The sequence below is a fragment of the Leptonotus elevatus genome, chromosome 7, assembly GCF_054856555.1.
Source record: "Leptonotus elevatus isolate MCC_2025b chromosome 7, RoL_Lele_1.0, whole genome shotgun sequence".
Lineage (NCBI taxonomy): Eukaryota > Metazoa > Chordata > Actinopteri > Syngnathiformes > Syngnathidae > Leptonotus > Leptonotus elevatus.
Window position 1 is genome coordinate 13,968,095 of NC_141245.1, and position 21,514 is coordinate 13,989,608.

At 37.8% G+C, this 21,514-nt stretch overlaps 1 protein-coding gene across 7 annotated transcripts in view; it reads right to left on the reverse strand.

Moving 5' to 3' along the window:
• Window positions 1-21,514, reverse strand: part of kirrel3b (kirre like nephrin family adhesion molecule 3b) — a 219,663-nt gene that overhangs the window by 44,674 nt on the left and 153,475 nt on the right. For all 7 annotated transcript variants that reach the window (XM_086080588.1, XM_086080587.1, XM_086080584.1 and 4 more), the window contains exons 7-9: window positions 20,009-20,158; window positions 7,756-7,913; window positions 1,938-2,088 (exon numbers count right to left, since the gene is read on the reverse strand). In XM_086080588.1, coding sequence (XP_085936714.1) covers window positions 1,938-2,088; window positions 7,756-7,913; window positions 20,009-20,158 — 459 coding nt within the window. The remainder of the gene's footprint in view (window positions 1-1,937; window positions 2,089-7,755; window positions 7,914-20,008; window positions 20,159-21,514) is intronic.

The following is a 21,514-nucleotide window of genomic DNA, read 5'->3' on the forward strand; positions in this document are numbered from 1 at the left end:
GAGCCTCTCATAAGGACAACGTAGCAATTAAACTGGTTCGAAACAACAACACAGAAAACGTTTTGTTAAAGAAAAAAAGTGCTTCAAATTCTGCTGCTGAGCCAGGAACCTTGTAATTGAATAAGGTAGCATGGAAATTAAGCAAATTGATACCCAACACGCGTGAATCAAAGTTCAATTACAGCATGTTTCATTTTTGCAGCTTAATTTGGAAGTGGATGTTAGCGGAAAATAAAGCAGCTCTGCTGAGCTGTGTTGAACACTTTACCTGTCGAGTCAGTGCAAGGGGGAGGAGGAGAACGAGAAGGGGGAGTCGTGGGTTAAAGAGGGATAGTGTAGAGGCTGAACCTTGTGGGAGACAATTTGAGTCACGACAATTAGTCTCCGCTGTCGCTCACTTTGTTCTCATGCTGTGGGATTTTTCTTTTCTTTTTCCAGGACCTATAACTGTGCACATTTTAGAATGCTAATTTTAGTTCTCCTGTGCTTTCACTTTTCAGGTTTGAATCATAATTTTAGTAGCAAGGTGACAGCCACAATATGAGCAGCCGCATCATTAGGTCTAGTGAAATATACGTATATATGACTTTCTTTGTGACTGAATGACAGAAATAAAATAATACCTTTGGCATGCTGCAAGGAATGAAAACACAACACATGATATTTTATTCTTGTGCCCTAAACTGGCCAGATCACGCAGTGAGCGCTCTTGCCGTGCGTGCCTCTTGTGATGCACATACTGAAAAGAACGGAGCAGTCTGTCATAATGGCTCTCTGAATAGCATTTTCTGCTTTATTAGTCATACTTAATGGTGTTGACAGGGCTGCGAGTGATGCAAAATCCCTTTTGTACTAAGCTCCCCCCTCTAACTCGGAGAAGCTCTCAATTGGAAAAGATTCCCTGACAAGAGGCCGAAGAATTTTACACGATGGGCATGCTTTGCCTGTTTGAAAGGAAGATTGCACATGTCATCTACTGATGACGGATGGCGGTAGAGAGGCAATCAAAGTCGAAACGATCCTGCTCAGGGTAGATGGATTGCTCTGTTCATAATCATACATAAATAAAAAAAGATGCAAAGCTAATTCATCTGTCCTCCTACAGCATGATACACGGATATTGATACTAATTAGACGAGAACATTGAATGTCAACACTAGTTGACCTTTATCAACTTTACATGCTTGAGATTAGTATAATTATGGATTAATTAATCTGAAAGAATTATGTTCAATGGCGTGGAATTGATTGTTGATTAACATGTCTTGGAGAAATTGAGATTTAATGGATCACAATGCTTGGCTGTGACCAGGAGAGGTGCTGTTCAGTCAGTCACAACTTGTTTGTTGTCTATAGCATGACATAAATGGGAAGTTGTGCTATAGCCACATTCAAGCGAATCACAGGGAAACATTATTCTGCTCATGCAAACAGGACTTTAGAACATCTAGAAACTGACTTAACCATTCCATACAAACTAACAGTTACTCAATAGTAGATTCTGAATATTTTCCGACAGCTGGCCAATAACATTTAGCTGCAAGCCCTTCCCCAGTGCAATGGGTACAACCATCATATAAGTACAAATAAATATGTTACCTAGTAAGAGAACACTCAAATTGAATTTAGCTAGCTAGCGAGTTTAGCTAGTGTCGATGTGCATCATAACACTGGATTCTGCTTTGAATCAGAGACTTTTGTGTTCTTACTTCTTAAACATTTTTTGCTCCCCCTCCCCCAAAGACATTTGGTTAAATTCAGACTTCTACAACCCAAAAGGCCTTCAACTTTAAAGTGTAGAAATGGCTTTATACATTTTTTTTATGGCTTTAAATGTTGTTTTTTGAAAGCTAAAGAAATGGCTGCTTAAAAGATCCATTAGTTACAAAGACTACAAGGTAAACGATCCACAAACAAACTTAAAATGATGTACTTACGCTGGATGTCAATTGTGACACTGGTCTCCTTGCCATTGGGGACCGCCTTGTTTGAGGCCTTACAAATGATTTGCTGGCCAGTCTCGATGTTGGAGGGTGGCAGGTAGAGCGTGCTCACGGTGGTTTCTCTCCTCCCATCGCGGAGCAATGTCTGCAGACAAAGATGAGGGAAAGGACAGGACTAAATTTATGTCTGCACCAGAATTGCTTGTGCGGTCATGCACATTGTCATGTTGGTTTCAAGGACTTCGTACTCATGAGTCTGAATGAAAAAAATAATAATCACGTGGGGTTCCTCAAGGGTCCACTTTTATTCAACATCTACAGTACATGCTGCCCCTTGCTCTGATTACAGAGCACCACAACATCACTTACACATCTCTGAAGCATCCAGACCTTCAGGTCATATGGGGCAGTTCAATTGTGTGTTTCCAGAAGCAAACCGAATAAAGTGAAGCAGCATTTAGTTATTATACTTCGCACATGTGGAACAAACTCCCTGAATACCTGAGGACTGCTCAAACTGTCAGTTCATTTAAATCAGAGCTGAAAACATTATTGTTAACTGCAGGATTTTTGTGACGCTATCATTTGTTCTCGTTTTAATCCCTGATATCTTTTAATTTATCTAGACTAATGCTTGGTTGAAATAATTTTAATGGAATTATTTTAGATTTTTTGTTATGATTATTTTTAATGCCTTAATAATCTGTTTCTCTTTCCGTAATTCTTTTAATGTTTTATGTAAAGCACTTTGAAAAACAAATTAATTTACCTTGCCATTAGAATTTTCCAAGCATCAGGTCAAGAGGCTGACTTAAGGTGTGATGCAAGAGTACACAGCCCCAATTATCTCGACAAATAAAGTACAGTTAAGTATACACTATGTTGTTCATATATGCATAAGAGAACACATCTTAAGTAGGAGGCTGTTGTTTACAATGATTGAATGCTTCCACAAGTCTATTTTGATACACTATTTACTTTCCCTGTTTGTTTGGTCTGGTCTTAACACAGTCATCAAACTTAGGTGAAGACTGAGCCAATTAGCCTGGATTTATTATTATTATTATTATTATTATTAACAAAATCGCCTAAATTGCACTCAACCATTTTCTGGAGTACTGAAGCGGAGCACACTGTGTGTTTAATTATTAGCATTATCGACAACGGTTTGTTTTATTCCATGTTATTGTAGCAGCAATGTATATTGTTCACGAGTTCCATTTCTGACCGTCATCATGGAGAAACACAAGGAGGTACTTTGAAATGCGGCCATATGAAAGTAGCGGGGAAAAAGACAATAAGCTACCGCACCGGCTAATGTTGTTGTTTTGGCATGATTACAGTCAACAATAATGATTTAGTTCTTAGTGTGTTAGCTCGCGGTTTTGCCTGATTCATCCTGTGAGTGCGATGCTACATTATGTTTTGTAGCACTGCTTATATATACAATTTAAGAAATAGCTCAAACAAAGCCATCATTCCCAGGAAAGACCAAATAACACAAATTTAATTTGTGAATGCATTCTTTGTAAAGTTCTACTGACTACCATTAATGCAAAGGCACTGTAATTAGCATGGCATTTGTTATTTTTTTAATTCCCTAATATATGGTGTATGAGTGGGCTTGTGGTTATTTTTAAATTGTTCTATAAATAATTTTGAGTTGAGTTGCGGGATGACAATAGAGCAATCTGTTTCCTGATCCTGTTCGAAATTCCCGATCACACAGCAACCTTTACAAGTCTGTTACACTTAACGGTTGATATGAAAAGAAGTAAAGGCTTCTCAAGTCTTCTTTTTGTGAATTTTAACAGCCATGCTCCACCGCATGGCTTGTCATACTCTGCAAAAAAACATCACTCTTCTTTGCATCTATTATCCTGTGAGTCTGCCGCTATTGTGAAAACCATCTGCAATAAGTCGGCAGAGAGTCCCGTATAGCTCTCGCTTTTTCTTGTCTCTCGTTAAAGGAGGAGTTCATGCTAACCAGGCAAGGACAGAACCAAATCACTGACAAGAACAAATTGTATGCTCAACTGCAAAGTCCAAATGTCAATAGCAAAGCACATCTCCCTTTTCTTTCTTGGGAAAGTGATGAAAAGATGGATTGGGTTGACCACAAGACACCTTTTGCTGCACTTCTACTCATTGTATTTGTCTCATATTGTAAATCCTTGAATTGCTGAATTATATTTTTGGAACTTTTTATTTCAGACCGTATATTGTCTTTGAATAATTAATTGGTGTCACTTCAATGTCCATGTACTTTATTCAGAGCTTTGAATACAACTGTAACTCATTATGAATATTATGACCTCATTCAAAATGACCATTTAATATATTTTTTTACATATTCAAGAACACTTCTTCACTAAATACTCAAAGTAACTCTTAAACAGAACGTCTCACAAGGACATGAATTTAAAATAAGGCTGTATTTTTCTGTATTAAAAATGACAACATGTCAAACACTACTAGCCAATGGCCTGCAATATAGCAATCCAGCATGAATGGTTTTAATATTTTTTTCAGTGGAAAGGGTAAGAACAACCTTGGTCTCACATCATCATGCCTTATCCAATAAATTAATCAGACCTGGTAGGCATTTTCCCCACCACACATTGTTCCTGCACCTAGTTTCCCTCAGAACATCTGGATACATTTGCAGCAAAAATGGGCTAAGATCTTCTGATTTTCGAGTACTTTGATATTGCTCGCTGTATCATAGCAGAACTTTGATGATGATGAAATTTAAATTGCACGATATGCTGCTTCTTGCTGCTGTGCCCCAAAACACTTCCATAAAATATCATTTGTATTATTTTCGCAAGACTAATAATATCAATATTCTTCAGAATACATTTGGTACATGGAGATTTGTCATGTCATCCCTTTTCACTCTTACAAATTACATGACCCACAGTATATGTAAAGTTGAGCTTCTTCTAGTTCAGCAGAAAGCCGTCGTCCTCAATCAGTGTCGCAGCTAAAAATAGTCAATAACAGTAGTCAACGTATGTGACGAATGTAGAACTGTGACTGCTTTGCAATGTTTAGTCTTTACAAGAAGGTGACCTGTCAGTAGCAGATCAGTCGGTGGTTTAGAGAATCCAATCAACTGGGATTATCTGCTAATTAAAAAAAAACAGCTGAACTGAATGGATTACCTACTCAATAAAACTTGATGTGCTGCCAGACAAGTTAATTCATTGCTGTAGCCCTAAACCACAAGTGTGTTTACTGTGAACCTCTGTTCCACTGGCATGAAACAAACCTCAATGCATATACCGTATAGTAGAGAATAAAATGAATCTGCCTTGTAGTTTTGTTTTGTTTTACAGTTGCATATGTTAACACTGCCTTGTAGTTTAAAACAACAGCCACAATGTGATGTTTTGTCCAGCATCCATCAACCCTCTTCCCTTGCTTCAATCAATATGATCTGATTTTCTCTTGCTCCAGATGACATCTCATAATGGCTATAATGGGATAAGAACATCTTCCAGAGTATTTGGAGGGATATCTGCTTTCTGACAATGCGTCTAAAACTGTCAAATTTGCAGGCATGTGCACAGTACTGCAAAAATGGTGCTTTCAACTGAAGTTTTTTTAATTTCTATTTTTTTTAATGATTCATGTTATGAATAAATTGTCAAAACACATTTTGATTGTTTTAAAAAAAGAAGCCATATTTAGGCATAGTAAATAAACCATTTGGCCTAATAAGTCCTGGGAAACATGTTGTCTCACAAAAGTTTGTATTCATATTATAAACAGTATTCCCAAAACATGGTAAGACAAAGTGCAAGAAAATGCAGATGAGATGTCACATTAACGTTGGATAAATGAAGCTGATGATGATTAAATGACAGACAAGATTAACTGGCATTTACTCCCTTGCTCACAGTTAAATAGGTACAGGTTTTGGTGTTTTTTGGTGTTGTTACAGCAACATAAAGCCATGTTAAACATGGAGTCATGAATCATAACAGTTAATTTTCCACCCAAATGATTGCAAGGCTGTTGGTTTTATGGAAACTTTGATGTAGAAAAGAATGGCAACCTGATTTTTTTATAGAGTAATCAAGAACTGTCCATAAAAATGTCATCACTTTCTCTCTTTCTAACACCAATGCAACATTCTCCCGTTCAGTTCTCAGCATATACAATATATGAATTGACATTTGGGAGAAGGAATTCATGGGTGGGGAAACACTTTTCTTTTTTTTATTGTCAACATTTTTTGTCATTCCAGTACAATAACTGTATTGTACAACAGCTCAAGCTTAGAGTATAACATATTGTTTCTGCATTGAAGAGCATCAACATTTTGTTGATCAAGCTTCCCTGAAACAGTTTTCACTCAACAACATTGTGTTAAAATCCACTTAACCACTTTTTAGCGATTAAGAAACTTGATCCCGGTTGTTCACTCATTGATTGCGCATGTGACAAATGCTTAAGCCTTTGGCAGGAGGAAGTGGCCCAATAACTCTTTAATGATAAGAAAAGCACCAGCATTGATCTCTTTAATCAAGGTATAACACTTTGCCTGTATTTAGCCCGAATAAGGTGCAAAGAAAAATGTTTTCAACTAGCGTGAGAAATAATTTCTGCTTACATTAGTTACTAATTGAAGAATACAAGAAAACAATGTTTTTCTTACAAAATGATTTGATCCTTTAAAAAATATAATATTAATAATAATACTCTTTTTTTTTGTATTATGAACGGAGATCTCATGGCATAGTATAGTTTTAGAGCGCCACGACTATTTCAGTGAACAATGTCTAATCTCATATCTGCTTTCTCTTGAAGAGTTAGTGAAGACGGGAAGCACATTCTCCCCTCATGCCATTAAGAAGCAGCACTTCTAGCAATCATTTTATTCAAATAAGCCTGGTACCATACCCCAGTCCAATCAATTGCATTTATCTGCTCTTTGAAAAAAGCCGATAATGTGATGAAGCAGCCGTGACAGGGTGAGGAAGCGCGTTGAGGGGAGAAGAGGGGAGATGTTAGTGCTTGAAAGTACTTGTTCTCTTTATGCTATTTGTGCAAATGGAAATAGAACATGGCAACGTTGATTTCGTTATTAGCCTTGGGGGTAAATGTCAGTCAAGAGTTCGAGAGGCTCAGGTGACCATGACACCAGGTTGGTGCAAATGGTGGTGAATGTTAAAATCAGGGAGAAACACATTCTGTCAATCAGAGATGACAATCTGCTGAACAGATTTTGGAAACAGGTTGACAAAAAATGAAGACAAGTGCAACTGAAGAAGAAAATCATGACAGAAGGGAAGCGTCACTGATAGTTCCATGATGTTGCCATCTGCTTGTCTCAGTTGATTTGTATGACGGACCCCCCAAAAAAGTGGTTTTCTTATCAAAACACCAACCTGGATTTTCAAGGGAATTGCTTTCAAAGAGCCATCTGGATCGTGTGGCAAAGGTCCACCAACAACTCTGCATGTGTGGCACCTTCGCAGTAATTATTTACAGCAAATGCAAAGATGTTCATCAACAGGTGTTTTGGTTCCGGATCTGTCTAGAAATGATATCAATGCATGCGATGTTGTGTTCTCATGGAAATTTTGTAAGAAGATTTACTAAAGCAATATGTTCTGGGTGCTTTTGCAAACACCTGCCATAACACTCTCTAAGAAAATGGCAAATCCTGTCACAACATCCTTGACAAACATAGTTGAAAAGCAATATCACCAAATCTTACTAAATTCTGCTGAGAACAGACTTATTTCCCCTTCCACTCCAGAGTCTCCAAACCTGCTACGTGACACACCTCTAAGCTTACCTTGGAGTACATGGCCCCATTGAGGACCTCTCCATTGCGGATCCAGATGATGGAGGCTGCTGGCTTGGCGTTATCAGCATGGCAAGTCAGATTGAGAGGGTCGCCGGCCCTCAGGCTCACCACTGGCCCGCCGCTGATGATGGGGTCCTCGGGTGGAACTATATATGGAGACATTGAGAGGAAGGAGTCATGAGATCACAATATGATAACAGCATGTCAATTAGGGGAACTGACTGGAATATACAAAAGTATAAACCCATCATATTTTTCATTGTTCAGCACCCCCAAAATAAATGGTTGTGTTGTTCGATGCTGCACTTAGCAAAGAAGGAAAAGAACAAGTCAGACCAAAAATAAGGAAACCACTCTAAAATGGCACTGTTGGAAATAGAGTTGTCAAAATTAATCAATTACTCGACAAGTAATCGACTATAAAATTAATCGACAATTATTTTAATCGTTTGGAGCCATTTTTTAATATAAAATTGCCCAAATCCTCTGATTTCAGCATATCAATATGTAATTGTTTACTGATTTCTGTATTCCTTTGTGAAAGAAGACTGATTGTCTTCTGTGTTTAATCAAAATAAGACATTTGCAAACATCTGTTTTTACTTTGGAAAACAATGACCGAACCGGTAACATTTTTATTCACTATACGAATATGAAGTACAAAATAAACACCTATCATTGGTTATCAAACAGTAATCAGAGAAAAAAATACTTTTATAATACACTTTAATGCAACATTAAAAATGAATTGGATTAGTCGATGAATTGATTGAATAATCAATAGATTGATCAATTCTAAAAATATGTGATAGTGACAGCACTAATTTGAAAGAAACAGTTTATCTGGTGGCTTAAGGAAGTCAACTTGTCTAAGACAAATTTACAACAAATTAGCACATCACAAATAGCTGCCATTAAATCTGAATTTACCCCTAAAAAAAACACGGGTTTTATTGCAAAAATAAAAACCGAATATCAATGTGATTGTGAAGGCATGATTCTTGATAACGTTGTATTATATTGTAGACCATCACATTGTAAAAGTGTCCCTAATGTGTCCAGCGAGTAGATCCAACCCTTCTGGCGCATATCTCTCTATTACATATAACTGCAAATGACATTTGCAAGGATTGCAATTGTCAACAATAATCACTTACAGATGCAATTTGACATTTAATAAACTTTGCACATCACAAGAGATCCAATACCTGATCAACTCTGTCACTTGAATAGATCTGCCAATATATGTGTACATACAAATACAAATATCAACATTAATTGTAATTCCCTAACTCTCTCTAACACCCTATACATGTGTTTTACTCTCCTCGCTTCGACAACTACAACAGCGAGACGGAAACATCTCAGTAGCACTATATACGTGTCTACATGCCATTGATCAAAGTCCTGTTCGTCTTTTACCCATGAGCTGTTTTCTTTTTTCCTTTTTTTATTTTTATTTTATCTAACTCAAACTGCAGTGAATTATTGATTGACCCGAATGCTCATTACAATGCAGATCTGGGGCGAGATGAAATCAAAGGCTGCAGGCAGCTGTCGAATCTCTCTACACAAGTGCCATGATTGGAAGGAAGGGTTGTTATGCGTTAGATTTATGCTGTCAGACTGCACCGGAGATGAATGCAAATAAAGGAAATGTAATTTGGGACACTGCTTTGCACATTTAATGACAATACGTATAATTGGGCTGTGTGACAGCTCGTAAAAAGGAATACGTGATGTGCTGCAAAAGCTGTGCATACCATACCATACTATATTTATTTATTTTATTCTTATCTCTGTAGTTTTTGAATTAATTGTCACATTTGGGGGATACCAACATCATATAATTTTATTTGTTTGTTGCAACCATTTTTATGATAACTGCTTGGAAGAATTACCCAAAGGATTACTGTTGAAATTGCCTATCCTTTATTGATCTCTCTTTGCACATTTGAGTTTATGTTTTTTAATGTAGTATAGGTTGCTCAGAAATGCAATTGTATTTCACTTTGTGCTAGCAATGGGTGTTTGGTCGATCAACTGGGGGAAATTGGGACATTTTAAAATTTGCCTTTGTAAGGTCAAGCAACTAAACGAAAGTGGGTTTAGGTAGGGGTAGAATGTCCCTGAAAGTTTGTGAACTATGAGCATGTCAGAATCATGTGGAGAATGTTGTCCAGAGCAGATGACATCATGACATGAGTCAACCCCAAACATTTTTTGGGGACAATAATATGCTCTATGCAGCCTCACTAGTAAATATGGTAATATAGTTAATATTGCATTAGTGGAATATGAGTAAAGCAGCAAAATCCAGCCGTTTTTATTCATCTTAGGGGTCGGCCATTTTGCCAGTTGCTGTCGACTGAAGATGACATCAGTGTTGCTCAGGCAACAACCAATCAGAGCTCACCTGTTTTCTGAATTTGCGCTGTGATTGGTTGTTACCTGAGACCTGAACAACACTGACGTCATCTTCAGTCGACAGCAAGTGAGATGGATAAAAACGGCTGGATTTTGCTTCATAACTCATATTCCACAAATATAATATTAATCAGAATGTCATGTTTAGACTTACTATTGTCAATAAATGTTTAAGGTTGCCTTCCACTTTAAGACAACTTATTAATTGATAATTATCCCAATTAAAAGTATGATTACCAGCATGCATTATAATGGTGAAAAGACCAACAAAAATCCTAAATCAAAAAAAAAGAAGAGCATTATTATTTTTCCATTTTGCTTTTTGTTTCATTGAAGTATCTAAAAATGCATCAAACTACTATGAATGCCTTCATGTGGAAGCCATACAGCTGACTCCCTGTTTTATTGTAGGTATAATTTATCTTATAGTTTAGGTATACACCCCCAGGCAATATGTGTTTGATGGTGGGCGGTGGATCGTAAAAATGTTAAATACCACATGCTGAAGTTTGCATTTTCAGGTGCAACAATAGCTGTGCTGCATAGGTTGTAAGGGCAAAATTTATGAATGCCCACATTTAAGTAACTTGTTTTTCCTATGGATAAATTGTTCACTAAAAAACTTTGCAAGAGTAATGGTGCATTTAAAGTCGTGACAGATAGACACATCGTAGTCCAGTTGCTTACCCTGGAGAGACTCACTGTCAGTCAATAAAGTGTTGTGGCAAAAATACTAATATTACAAAAAACATGAAAAATAAATGACAAATGATATCCACAGAGACATTTGGATAGATCGCAGTATGAACGAGTGTTATGGGAAAAGTTTGGGCCAGACAATTATTTCAGTATGGCTGGACTTCAAATCAAAGACAATTCCCACACTGGTTGCCATTCTTTCTGTCTCTCAGTTTAAAATGCAGTGTTCATTTGTCCGGCTCCCTTTTATCTACTCATTATTAATATGCAGAGAGTTTGGAGAGCATTGGGATTCTTAGGTCAGTACAAGCAGATCAGACGGCACTGTGTGCTAATCTGGTCAAATGGGGGGAGGGGAAGTACGGTTTATAAGAATGCGCTCACCTTTTTTGTCCTTTATCACCGACTGGGAAACAAGGTCACAAAGATCTCATTATATTGTACTGTTTTGTGGTATATGTAAATAGCCAGGGAGCGTGTGACGAGCATAATGACCCAGAGACGAGTCTAACATTTGTTACTTAGGGAAGAAAATGGCACCAAAAAACAGGAGAACTGTCGCAGTTGATTGCAGAGATGCAGCGTCACTGTCACAGCACACGTCACTCGGACGTTAATTAAATGTCAAGCATAGAAGGCAGCCATAAAAGCGTTTTATGGCATGATGGAGATGAGAGGATAATCTGACAATATGTGACCGATAGGATTCAGAAATCACACTAGCCATCACACAACTAAATTGAACATAAAACTCTTAAAAGCCTCTTAGAGGAAGGGGGAAAAACAGATGCTTTTTTGCCCCCTGCCAAAGGAAAATAAGCAAAAGTATACAAATGTTATACGCGCAACCATTTTATGCTGCAATGTGTCTGTTCCATCACTGTATTTATTAATTACTTTCATTAGATTAGAATTCAAATTTGAAAAAAATCATGTGATTTCTGAGAAATCTTTGGCTAGGCAAGGTCCCATTAAAGCCTGTTGCAGATCTGCTACCCCTTGAAGACAACATTAGGACTATTATAAAATGAGCAATTTGGATGCATATGCAAATTAGGTTTGTTGATTGTCTAGCCTCTACTCAGTCCTATTCTACTATCCTACTGTTCCTTTGGGATGATTGCATAGTGCCAATGGAGCACTTGGGGCACACAGACAGATTTAACAGTAAAAGAGATTTTCATATCCTTTTCATTGTGAGTGCTGGGGGAAATCGTAAAAAGAAAAGAAAAGAAAAAGACCCATAACATATCATAAATGAAAGACATGAAACTCTTTTAATTTGCTTCTTTCTTTTCATCTAAAATCATCCACTTAGTCCACCTTATTACTGCCAGGTCTGACAGTTATACAGAGTCCAAGCCCTGAACTTGAATCAGCCATCATCATTACTGGGCTGTTTGCAAACTCGGCAGTCCCTAATGGTTCTAAATTAGCTCTTTACTGCAGCTATTCGATAGTCTTGGCATAAGTAGTGTGGTCAGTGGGACAGATTGATTGCTCCTCTTTAATTACAGGTCTGACTCACTGCAAACCCGGCACCACTTGCTACTTTTTTCCCTCTCGTTGGTATAAAAGCACACTTCCTGTCGGCACTTACGCAAATTTTCATTCTCATATGCTGCACTTGTATCCTGCCCGCTTGCTGTATAATTACATGTAGAAAAATATTTGAAACTCAAAGGCAAATGTCAAAAATACAGTATTTTTTTATAATAGGTTGCTGGCTATTTTGTGACACAAATGCTAGAGTATATCTTGTAATTATTTTATTTATTTATTTATAGTTTATCTGTTGTTTAGATTACATTTATTTTGCTTCATGTAATGTCCTGTTTCCTTATGTGCTTTTTTCATACCTTGCTCATTAAGTTTTGTTTCCACTTGTTCTCGTCAGTCCGAGTCCTTGTGCAAACCAATCAGCTCTCTTCAACCACTCATGTCTTGTCCGGGTGTTCCTCGGTGTCTCGTCAATTTGCTTATATCTATGCTGCATTTGAGGAAGGTGAGAAGGCGGACTTTTCTGATCTCTGACCAGGAAGTGTACACTTGAAGGCCCCATTGAACGGGAAGTTCCGAGTCAAACACAAAAAAACGGACCCAGGCTTCAACGACCAGCTTCAATCTGACGTCACCCCCATGGAGACGCTGATGTGTATTAAAACATATTTATTCAAAATAAGTAACTTCACATAACACAAGATCATTTGTACTGACAGCATGAACCAGATTAACAGTTTATCGGAACAAGCCATCTTTGTTGTTCACATTCGCCTTGAACACTTTGGGGTAGGAACTGGGATAATCTGAGCGTGATAAATTTGACTTCCCACCTTCCTCGACTGCGGTATTAATTCTCTGGCTTTCTTTTTGTTTTCTTCGGTTTATGTTCCACTCAGTCTCTGTCATAAATAGTTTTTGAGTCTATTCCCAGCTTTGGCATGCTACTTTGTTTCTTTGGACTTACATCAATTTACAAATTTTGAACATGTTAAAATTTTCCCTGCGACCAGTAAACCTGTTTGTGAACATGTTTGCAACCTTTTACGAACCCTGACGAAACCCACAATTTGCTACATTCGCAATCATTCACTGCTCAGTGTGATACGGGCATTATCGAATATGTATAAGTTAATTGTGTATAACGCGTGATCTAACAACAATATTGTGGCTAATGAAAATGCTGAGTGGCTAATAACTCTGTGAAACCACTAGTCAAAGTGGGAGTTAAACAAAAAAGTTAATGTCTCTGGTTAGGGTTACAAAATGTATTGCTTTGAACAGTTAATTCATTTCAGTGGAGAATTTTGACTACTGTGCTACATTCCTTGTCATATTCCACTGTTAAGTTGGTTTGATGACAAAAGTCCTGTTTTTCCTGACTAATTTTTTGGGGGGAGTGTTGTTTTTTTGAATATTTTTTTTCTGTTTTAATTTTTTTTCCCTGTTTTTCTGAATATTTTTTTTCCTGTTTTTCTGAATATTTTTTTCCTGTTTTTCTGAGTAATTTTTCCCTGTTTTATAAACTAATTATTTTTCTTTTTTGAATATTTTTTTTTTCCAGTTTTAAAAAAATATATTTTTTCCCCTTTTTTTCTGAATAATTTTTCCTCCTGTTTTTCTGAATATTTTTTTTCAGCCTGTTTTTCTGAATATTTTTTGACAGAAAAAAAAAATCAGTAAAACTGAAAAAAATATTCAGAAAAACAGAAAATACAAAAAAAAATACTCAAAAAAACAAAGCAACCCAAAAAAATTTGTCACATTCCCAAGTGAATGCAATACACTTCCGTACCTTAGTACATTAGTACATGCATTTTAAAGTAGACCTTTTAAACTTAGTTAAGATCTAATGTAATATGTCTTTTAAAAGTACTGGGTTTGATTCTCACTTTTAAGCAGGTAACAACGCTTATCTGATATTGAACCCAGTATTGAACCCTATACCTAATTTGGGCGAGACCTCTGCAAAGACCCATGGGCACATTTTTGGAAGCACCCCTTGGCATTCCCAGAGTGAGAGCAATTGAGAAAAAGCAATTTGGAGTTGGAAATGAAGGCACGAGGTCCCCTCACAAGGAGGGCATAGTGAAGAAATGTAATGTGTAACTGCTGTGCTTTAGCTGACGTGTCCTGAACAACAATGAGCTGCTTGAGTTGTCTGTCTTGTGTAGAAGAAAGCATGCATGGGTCCGTCTGTCACCAACTGCGACAGCTTGCTGAGTTTGGGATAAATCAGGAAAGAAAGCAGTCAAAACGACGAGGAGAAGAGGGAACACCTATAGTGCAGGGGGATTCAGGAACATGCATAACTCACTGGCCCAAATCACCAAAACTCTTCTGTCAGTGCTGTCATTCTACATCTGTTTGAGAGCCAGAAATTTCTCAGGTAAGCGCACAGATGCACAAATGCATATAACACGAGGATTAGACAGGAATGCAGGAAATACGTGGAGGACAGGGCGCAAGCAATCCAAAGATTTAATTATAGATTTAATAGGAAGAAGGAAGTATTCTTTAGGTGGTGTTGTCCGTGGCCAGCACATGTGGTGTTCAGCAACATGGTGTACCCAGAGCCGTATATAGAGAGAGTTTGGCCAACTCGGCTTCAGCAGGGTAACAATAAACTCTTTCTATATACGGCTCTGGGTGTTCTCTTGGCATGTACTGTGCCTAATTAGAAAACTATTTAAATATATGTGTGGATGTATTTTAGACGGAACAAAAACCTGTTAGTGTAAAACTTAGATTAAGAAAAAAATATATATTGGGGGGGGGGGGGGGGGTAAATGTAAAACATGACATTTATATATTCTTGTTTGTTTAACAGAATAAGATTAGCTGTACACTTCTTCTTTCTTCTGCTGTTATTTTTTTCTCCAAAACAAAATGAATAAACAATCATACACACATATATATATATACTGGGCTAATTATCATATTAAATTCTACTGTGTTGAATGCATTTTGATGCATGGGACTCTATATTTGTAGACAGAACAACTGTGCTTGGGCATAAAATCTGACATGCTTTTCGTGCCGACACAATTAAGCCTTGTGTGCTTGTTTGGAAATTTGGTTCATCTTTCTGCTCCAAGATGGTTGTTCCGACGTACCGAGGGTGTTTCCTTTGACATGCACTCGGCGCACCTGAAAACTTTACACCTGCTGAAACCATGTCTAAGTATTGGCGCAGGTAGTATAACACGATTTGGTAAATTTGCTCGAGGTGAAGGCAGATACGTGTTAAGGTGGTTTCCAAGTGTCAACTAAATTAATAAATACAATGATATTGCAAAAATAAAAATAACAATTTCTTGTAATATAACAATATTATTCTTATAGTAATTACTGCATCATCTCTGTGTGGCGCTTACACACTGTCTCCGTACATTTTATTTATTTATTATTTCACTAGTGAAGAGAAGTTTTTTTATAGCAGAGTCAGGCCAGCCCATCTGTGTGCCTTTCAAGGACAACCTCAATAAAACATGAAAACAAAATATTTACTTCATTGTTTTGGATGGGAAAAGTTCTACCCTGTGTTCATAAATATCAGCGCTATGCCCAAGTTCATCACACTCTAGAGTGGAGTGGAGTCCACACAGTGGATTTTGGATGGATATAGTGCCATGAAATATGAAGGTTAAAGTTTTATATTCATTCTGTTGTCATCTTGGATAGGAAGTGGCTGTGTGTATGTGTGCGTGTGTGTGTGTACATGTGTGCGTTTGTCTATGCATACAGTATGCACAGGTGTGTGAGGTCGTAGCTTTCTTCCATGTCAATAAACACGCTCCGTCTTGGCTGTCAAGTATTTGACATCTTGGATTTTGCTATGCATACTGTATATCTCCTCCCTTAGCTCACATGCACATCAGCATGGAACTCACTCTGGCCCTGCATTCTCCACTGCACTTACATGCTTGGCAGGGGTTTTAAACAAACACCTTCCATTAGGGCTTATGGGAAAATAGGGAAGAATGATAAATTCCCTCACCCTCAATCATCTAAATAGACGATAAAGGCTTCCTCTGTGATACTCTGGTTTAAATGCAGTCAACACCACTGCTGCATCTCTCTTTTTTGCACTATAAAATCAAACATTTATAATCATTTTCTTCATCATTAAGTTTGATCAAGTTTAGTCTTAATTATAACTATGTTTGACCACAGGGTTTTCCATAGAGAAATTGGGAGCAAGGATCAAAATTCAGGAGCCCCCAAACTTCTAAAACTTTAACAATATTGTCAGAACCCTAAACATCACACAGCATGCATTCAAAAGATTCATAAGCCCCAAATAGGCGACTAGCTATCTGGCTTCCACTGGTTACTTTTTACATCATCACTTCTAGACAAAAGTATATTTTTATTGATATATTGTATTAGTCTATTTTATCTACTTCACATTTTTTGGTTGTTAACTACTACTAGTAATTATTAGTCTTTTACCACATTATCTTCATTTGATTATTATGTTTTTGTAAGATTGCTCATTATTGGTGCACATCCATGAAGTGAGGATGCCAACGGCAGATGTTAGCATCAGCACTGCCTAGCTAGCTAATCTTCCCATTTCACAGTACCTTATCACTTGAGTGACAGTGAGTGTTAAAATGGAGACGTGTAAGGTTTGTGACACATCCTTTATTACGCTTTATTATACGAGAATGCTCAAAGAGTATACACTGTTGTTTAGTCCAGGAAGTGAAGAGGACTGCTAATGTAAACCATTAGTGTTAGGCGCCCACCTCCTGGCTCCGTTTTTTGTTTTTTTGAGCAGCTGAGACAATTTATTGATACTCAAATTTGCTGCGATTTTTCCTCCCATAGAGAATAACAAAGATTTGAAACTACAAGAGAAAGAGGGTGAGGAGTAAAAGTTAAGACGGTGCAACAGACCTTTTAAGCTCTGCATGGAAGTACCAATGATTTTTCACTCATATCCATCTGCAGGGCGGCCAAGGAAACACTATGCTTAAATTAGTCTTTTCCTCTCTGTTTCTGCTGCAGCCCTTTCCCCTACAAATCGTTAGTTTCGCTTTTCATTAGGCCAGATCAATAAGGTAGATCAGTCGCTTGTGGCGAGGATACGGCATGGCAGACACCCCATGCGCCCAACTCTTCTCTCGTTTTCTTTTGCTCTCTTCTTACTCACTCCAAGATATCTTAAAGCAACGGTCCGTCCTCCGAGGTGGGGAGCTGTAGGGAGCAGCAGGATGCTTTTGAAAGGCCAGATAAAGCAACGTCGTGTCAGAAACACTGAGCTGATTAGCAGCGCGGAAAATCGGTTGAAGATTAGTATCCACATGATTGAGCTACCCCTATGTACCATACATAGATCAAAATCGCTCAAAATTTGTTGGGTTCTTGTGCTAAGAAATAACTAATCCCTAAGAATTTTGAATTGTCCAATGCAACTGGTAATTAGGCGATAGTGAAGATAAAAGAGAGAAATGAATGGAATTAAATTTATGTAACTTTTGAAAAATGGAAAATACTGAGCTGTATTTCATCAATGGTGGAGATTACATCCAAATAATTTTCAATTCTGGGGATCTTTTTTCTCCCAGAATGATAAAAATTAATTCATACCATTTTGAAAAAAATAGTTCTTTATCTATTTACATGCAATCAATATTCGGGTTGAAGTCAAAATTATGGTTTCTGAAACATTTGGAATTACCCGTTTACATGCGGCGTGAGCACACAGCGTTACTCCCATACTTATAAACCAAATACATTTGTGAGACAGCGCCATTACGCAAATAGACGTCAACACGCTTTTAACTCTCTACGATCAATAAAATACATTATATTCATGTCATTCACCACACTAATAAAGAAGTCGGTTTCCTCCTCGCAACAAAAGTGTTATTCGTTGTTGCGTCATTATGTTGGTTTACCTCTGCGTGTGTATTTCAGGTGGTTGCGTACCCAATGCATGGACTCATATTCATGCATATATGTGTGTAGATAGACACACTGTGGCATTTTCATCATAGAGACAGAAAATAATGTGGACATGGCCTGGAGAAGACAATACATGCAAGTTAGACTTGTTGAGCGAGTGGACGGTCGACGCACATACAAGTTCCTGTACTCAAAAGACCAACATTCCTTGCAAATAGAGCATGCACAGAATGCAAACCAATGCCTCGTTCAATAAGCAAAGTGCACATTACGTTTGCGCATGCGTGAAAAAAAACCCTAAAAAAAACTTGCTACCAAACAAAGCCGTCATTTGAATGGCGGCAAATGGAGTGTTGCAAGGTGGCCAAAGTTTCAAACCATGTGCTTCTTCCAGCCATCCGTCACTTGTCTTCAAGGGGTCAGAAATTACTTTGTCTCCAACGATTAACAGTGACGTAGTCATTTTTCACAGCGTATCTTTCTTCTTCCTTTGCCAATAAGATGCAGCATATGCAAGGGCAGTCAGTTCGTCTTTCCGTTTCTGTCTGTTGCCGAACACAGTCCTTGTTGTAACAGGCAATCAACTGTGTTTATATGAACAAGTATTCGGGTTACAAAATGGGTAACTAGGGCAGTGTTTCTCAACCCTGGTTCTCAGGGCCCACTATCCAGCCTGTTTTCCATCTCTCCCTATTCCCAACGCAAGTGATTCCAATGACAGCTCATCAGCAAGCTCTGGAGAAGCCTGATAGCGTTGGAATCGGGAGAGATGGGAAACAGGCTGGATAGTGTGGGCTCCGAGGACCAGGGTTGGGAAACACTGACCAAGGGATCTTGTTTTTGTTTTGTTGTTGTTTTTTTAAATCTGGATAAGAGCATATTTGGGGTTTTGCGCATGTTTACATGGGTTTTCAAAACTCGAATATAGTCAATATTTGGGTTTTGAAAGGGTTATTGACTGTATGTAAACGTAGTCAATGATTGCTTGTCCTTCAGCTCTTTTGTTGGCAGGCTACTACTGGTGCTTTGTTTATTGAATATGGCAAACAGACACATGCTGCCATTATGTTTCCATAAGACTGTGAATGTTCTCTATCATCCAGGTCATTTCATTCTCAGGGCATTGAAATAACTGTAACTGGACTGTTGTGGTTGTCTTAGAAGATGTTTTGCCTGAGACAAGTAGGATTTATCTGTTCATGCACGTAGGATAGATAAGCTAGAGCTGTCCTATCTAACTTATGTGCATGAACAGATGAAGCCTGCTTGGATGAGAGTTGAAACATTTTCTAAGACAACCGGAACAGTGAAGTCGTGATCGATTCAATGCCCTGAGTATATTGCTGTACCTCTCCCTTTGCATAGATCCTCACCAACATGTAACACTACTTGATTGGCCCATGTGCAAATTCTTAGCAAGGTTAGGTAGCTACATTTCTAGTCTAGCTTATGCGATTACTCAAATTGTCACCCTCTTAAAATAGTCTTTTTTTTTTGCAAAAAAAAAAGTGTTTTTTCCCCCTAAATCATCTCTTCATGATCTAAATGGTTCAATGTTTTGTGTTTCCTGAAAAAAAATCTGAAAAATGGACTTAGGCGATTATTTTAAGAAGCCGTCAATATTGTTTATCATGAGACAAAGGTAGTGGTGGCTCAAGATGTTGGATGGCATCATGTTGGACATTTAATTTGGACTCACCAAGCACAGTAAGGCGGGCAGGACGGGATCTCATAGCAGCCTGGACGGCCTGGCACTCAAATACAGCATCATCCATCAGCTCCACACGCTGGATTCGCAAATGATGTTCTCCAGAGCCGTGGTCGCCAATCACTGTGTAGCGGGGATAGCCTGCAGCACAAACATATTTACTTACTTTAATCACATCTTAAGTCAAATGAACGAAGTAATTAGTCAGAGATTTTCTTAGTAATGCTTAACTCAAAGCCAGGCAAGAAAATATTAAAGCAGCCACAGAGAGGGAGATCATGGCGATTCATCACTTCATATGTTAGTAACAATGCATCTGAGGGTTTTATATGACTCCCGGTGATGTTAACGAGTTTGGGTGGAGGTTAAAATAGAAGAATATGCTTGATTGCAACCACAAAGAGATTAATTCTAATCGCTTGCTCAGTTCAATGATTTGTAGTTTAATAATACAGGAAAGCATGGAAATATCCATGAGACATACAGTACATTTTACACAATTTTAGGCCAATGGTTTTTAGAGCTAGCCCCCTAGCTAACATTGAAATATGCATTGAAAGTGCAATGTAGAGTGTAAACCTACATTGGGGAAAATAAGCAGCACAAAGAGTATCTTTGACAAGGAAGCCGGCTCTTTTTAATACTTCTGGAATTGATTGTCCCCTCAGACCTATTTCCTTTTTCTTTCAGTCCAGTTTTGGTAATTATTGAGGATGCTAAATGTGGAATAAGTGGACTAGGTATGCTGCACTCCACACTATGATGGAAACTTGTGGTCTTTATGTCCAATTAAGATGACACCAGGGTAGAATGATCTTATGGTGGGTCCGATCAGATATACTCTATCTGTATGATAAAATTTTGTTATGACTAATTATGTGTCCAGTATCACATTTGAATTTACTGAACAGCTGAAAAAACTGCATGACCACACACTGAAAACATGTGAAAACAACTATAAACAAAAAGTATAAGCAATGATAAATACATGATAAACATTAAACTCCCACAGGTTTAAACACAGGAAACCTTGACACTACTTCAGCTGGTTCACACAGCCACAAACCACAGCATGAGTATCCCCGGTCTGTGCTTTTGCTCCAGTTTTGATTTACAGCAGGTGTTATTTTATTCACTGTGAGTGTGTTGCTCTGGTAGACACGCAGATATTGATGATGTCTGACATTGACAGGCTATATATATTTTTGCACAGAATCGGAATTGTGTTGGTTGAATTTTGAAAAACACAAGGAAAACTCACAAGTAAACTTACACTCATATTTCTCACTTCCAAAAGGTCTACAAGTATGAATCTGACACTGTTGTGGGAAATATTGACTTTTCAGTAACTGCTACCCGATGACTCGTGTATGCAACAAAAATTTCAAAACGCTTAAGTTCTTCACTGAAAAGGTTGAGCAGCCCAGTAATTCTTATATCTTGACAGCAAGTCCTTGAATTGTTCTATTGCGAAAGACATCGTCTGTTCAAAGTCCA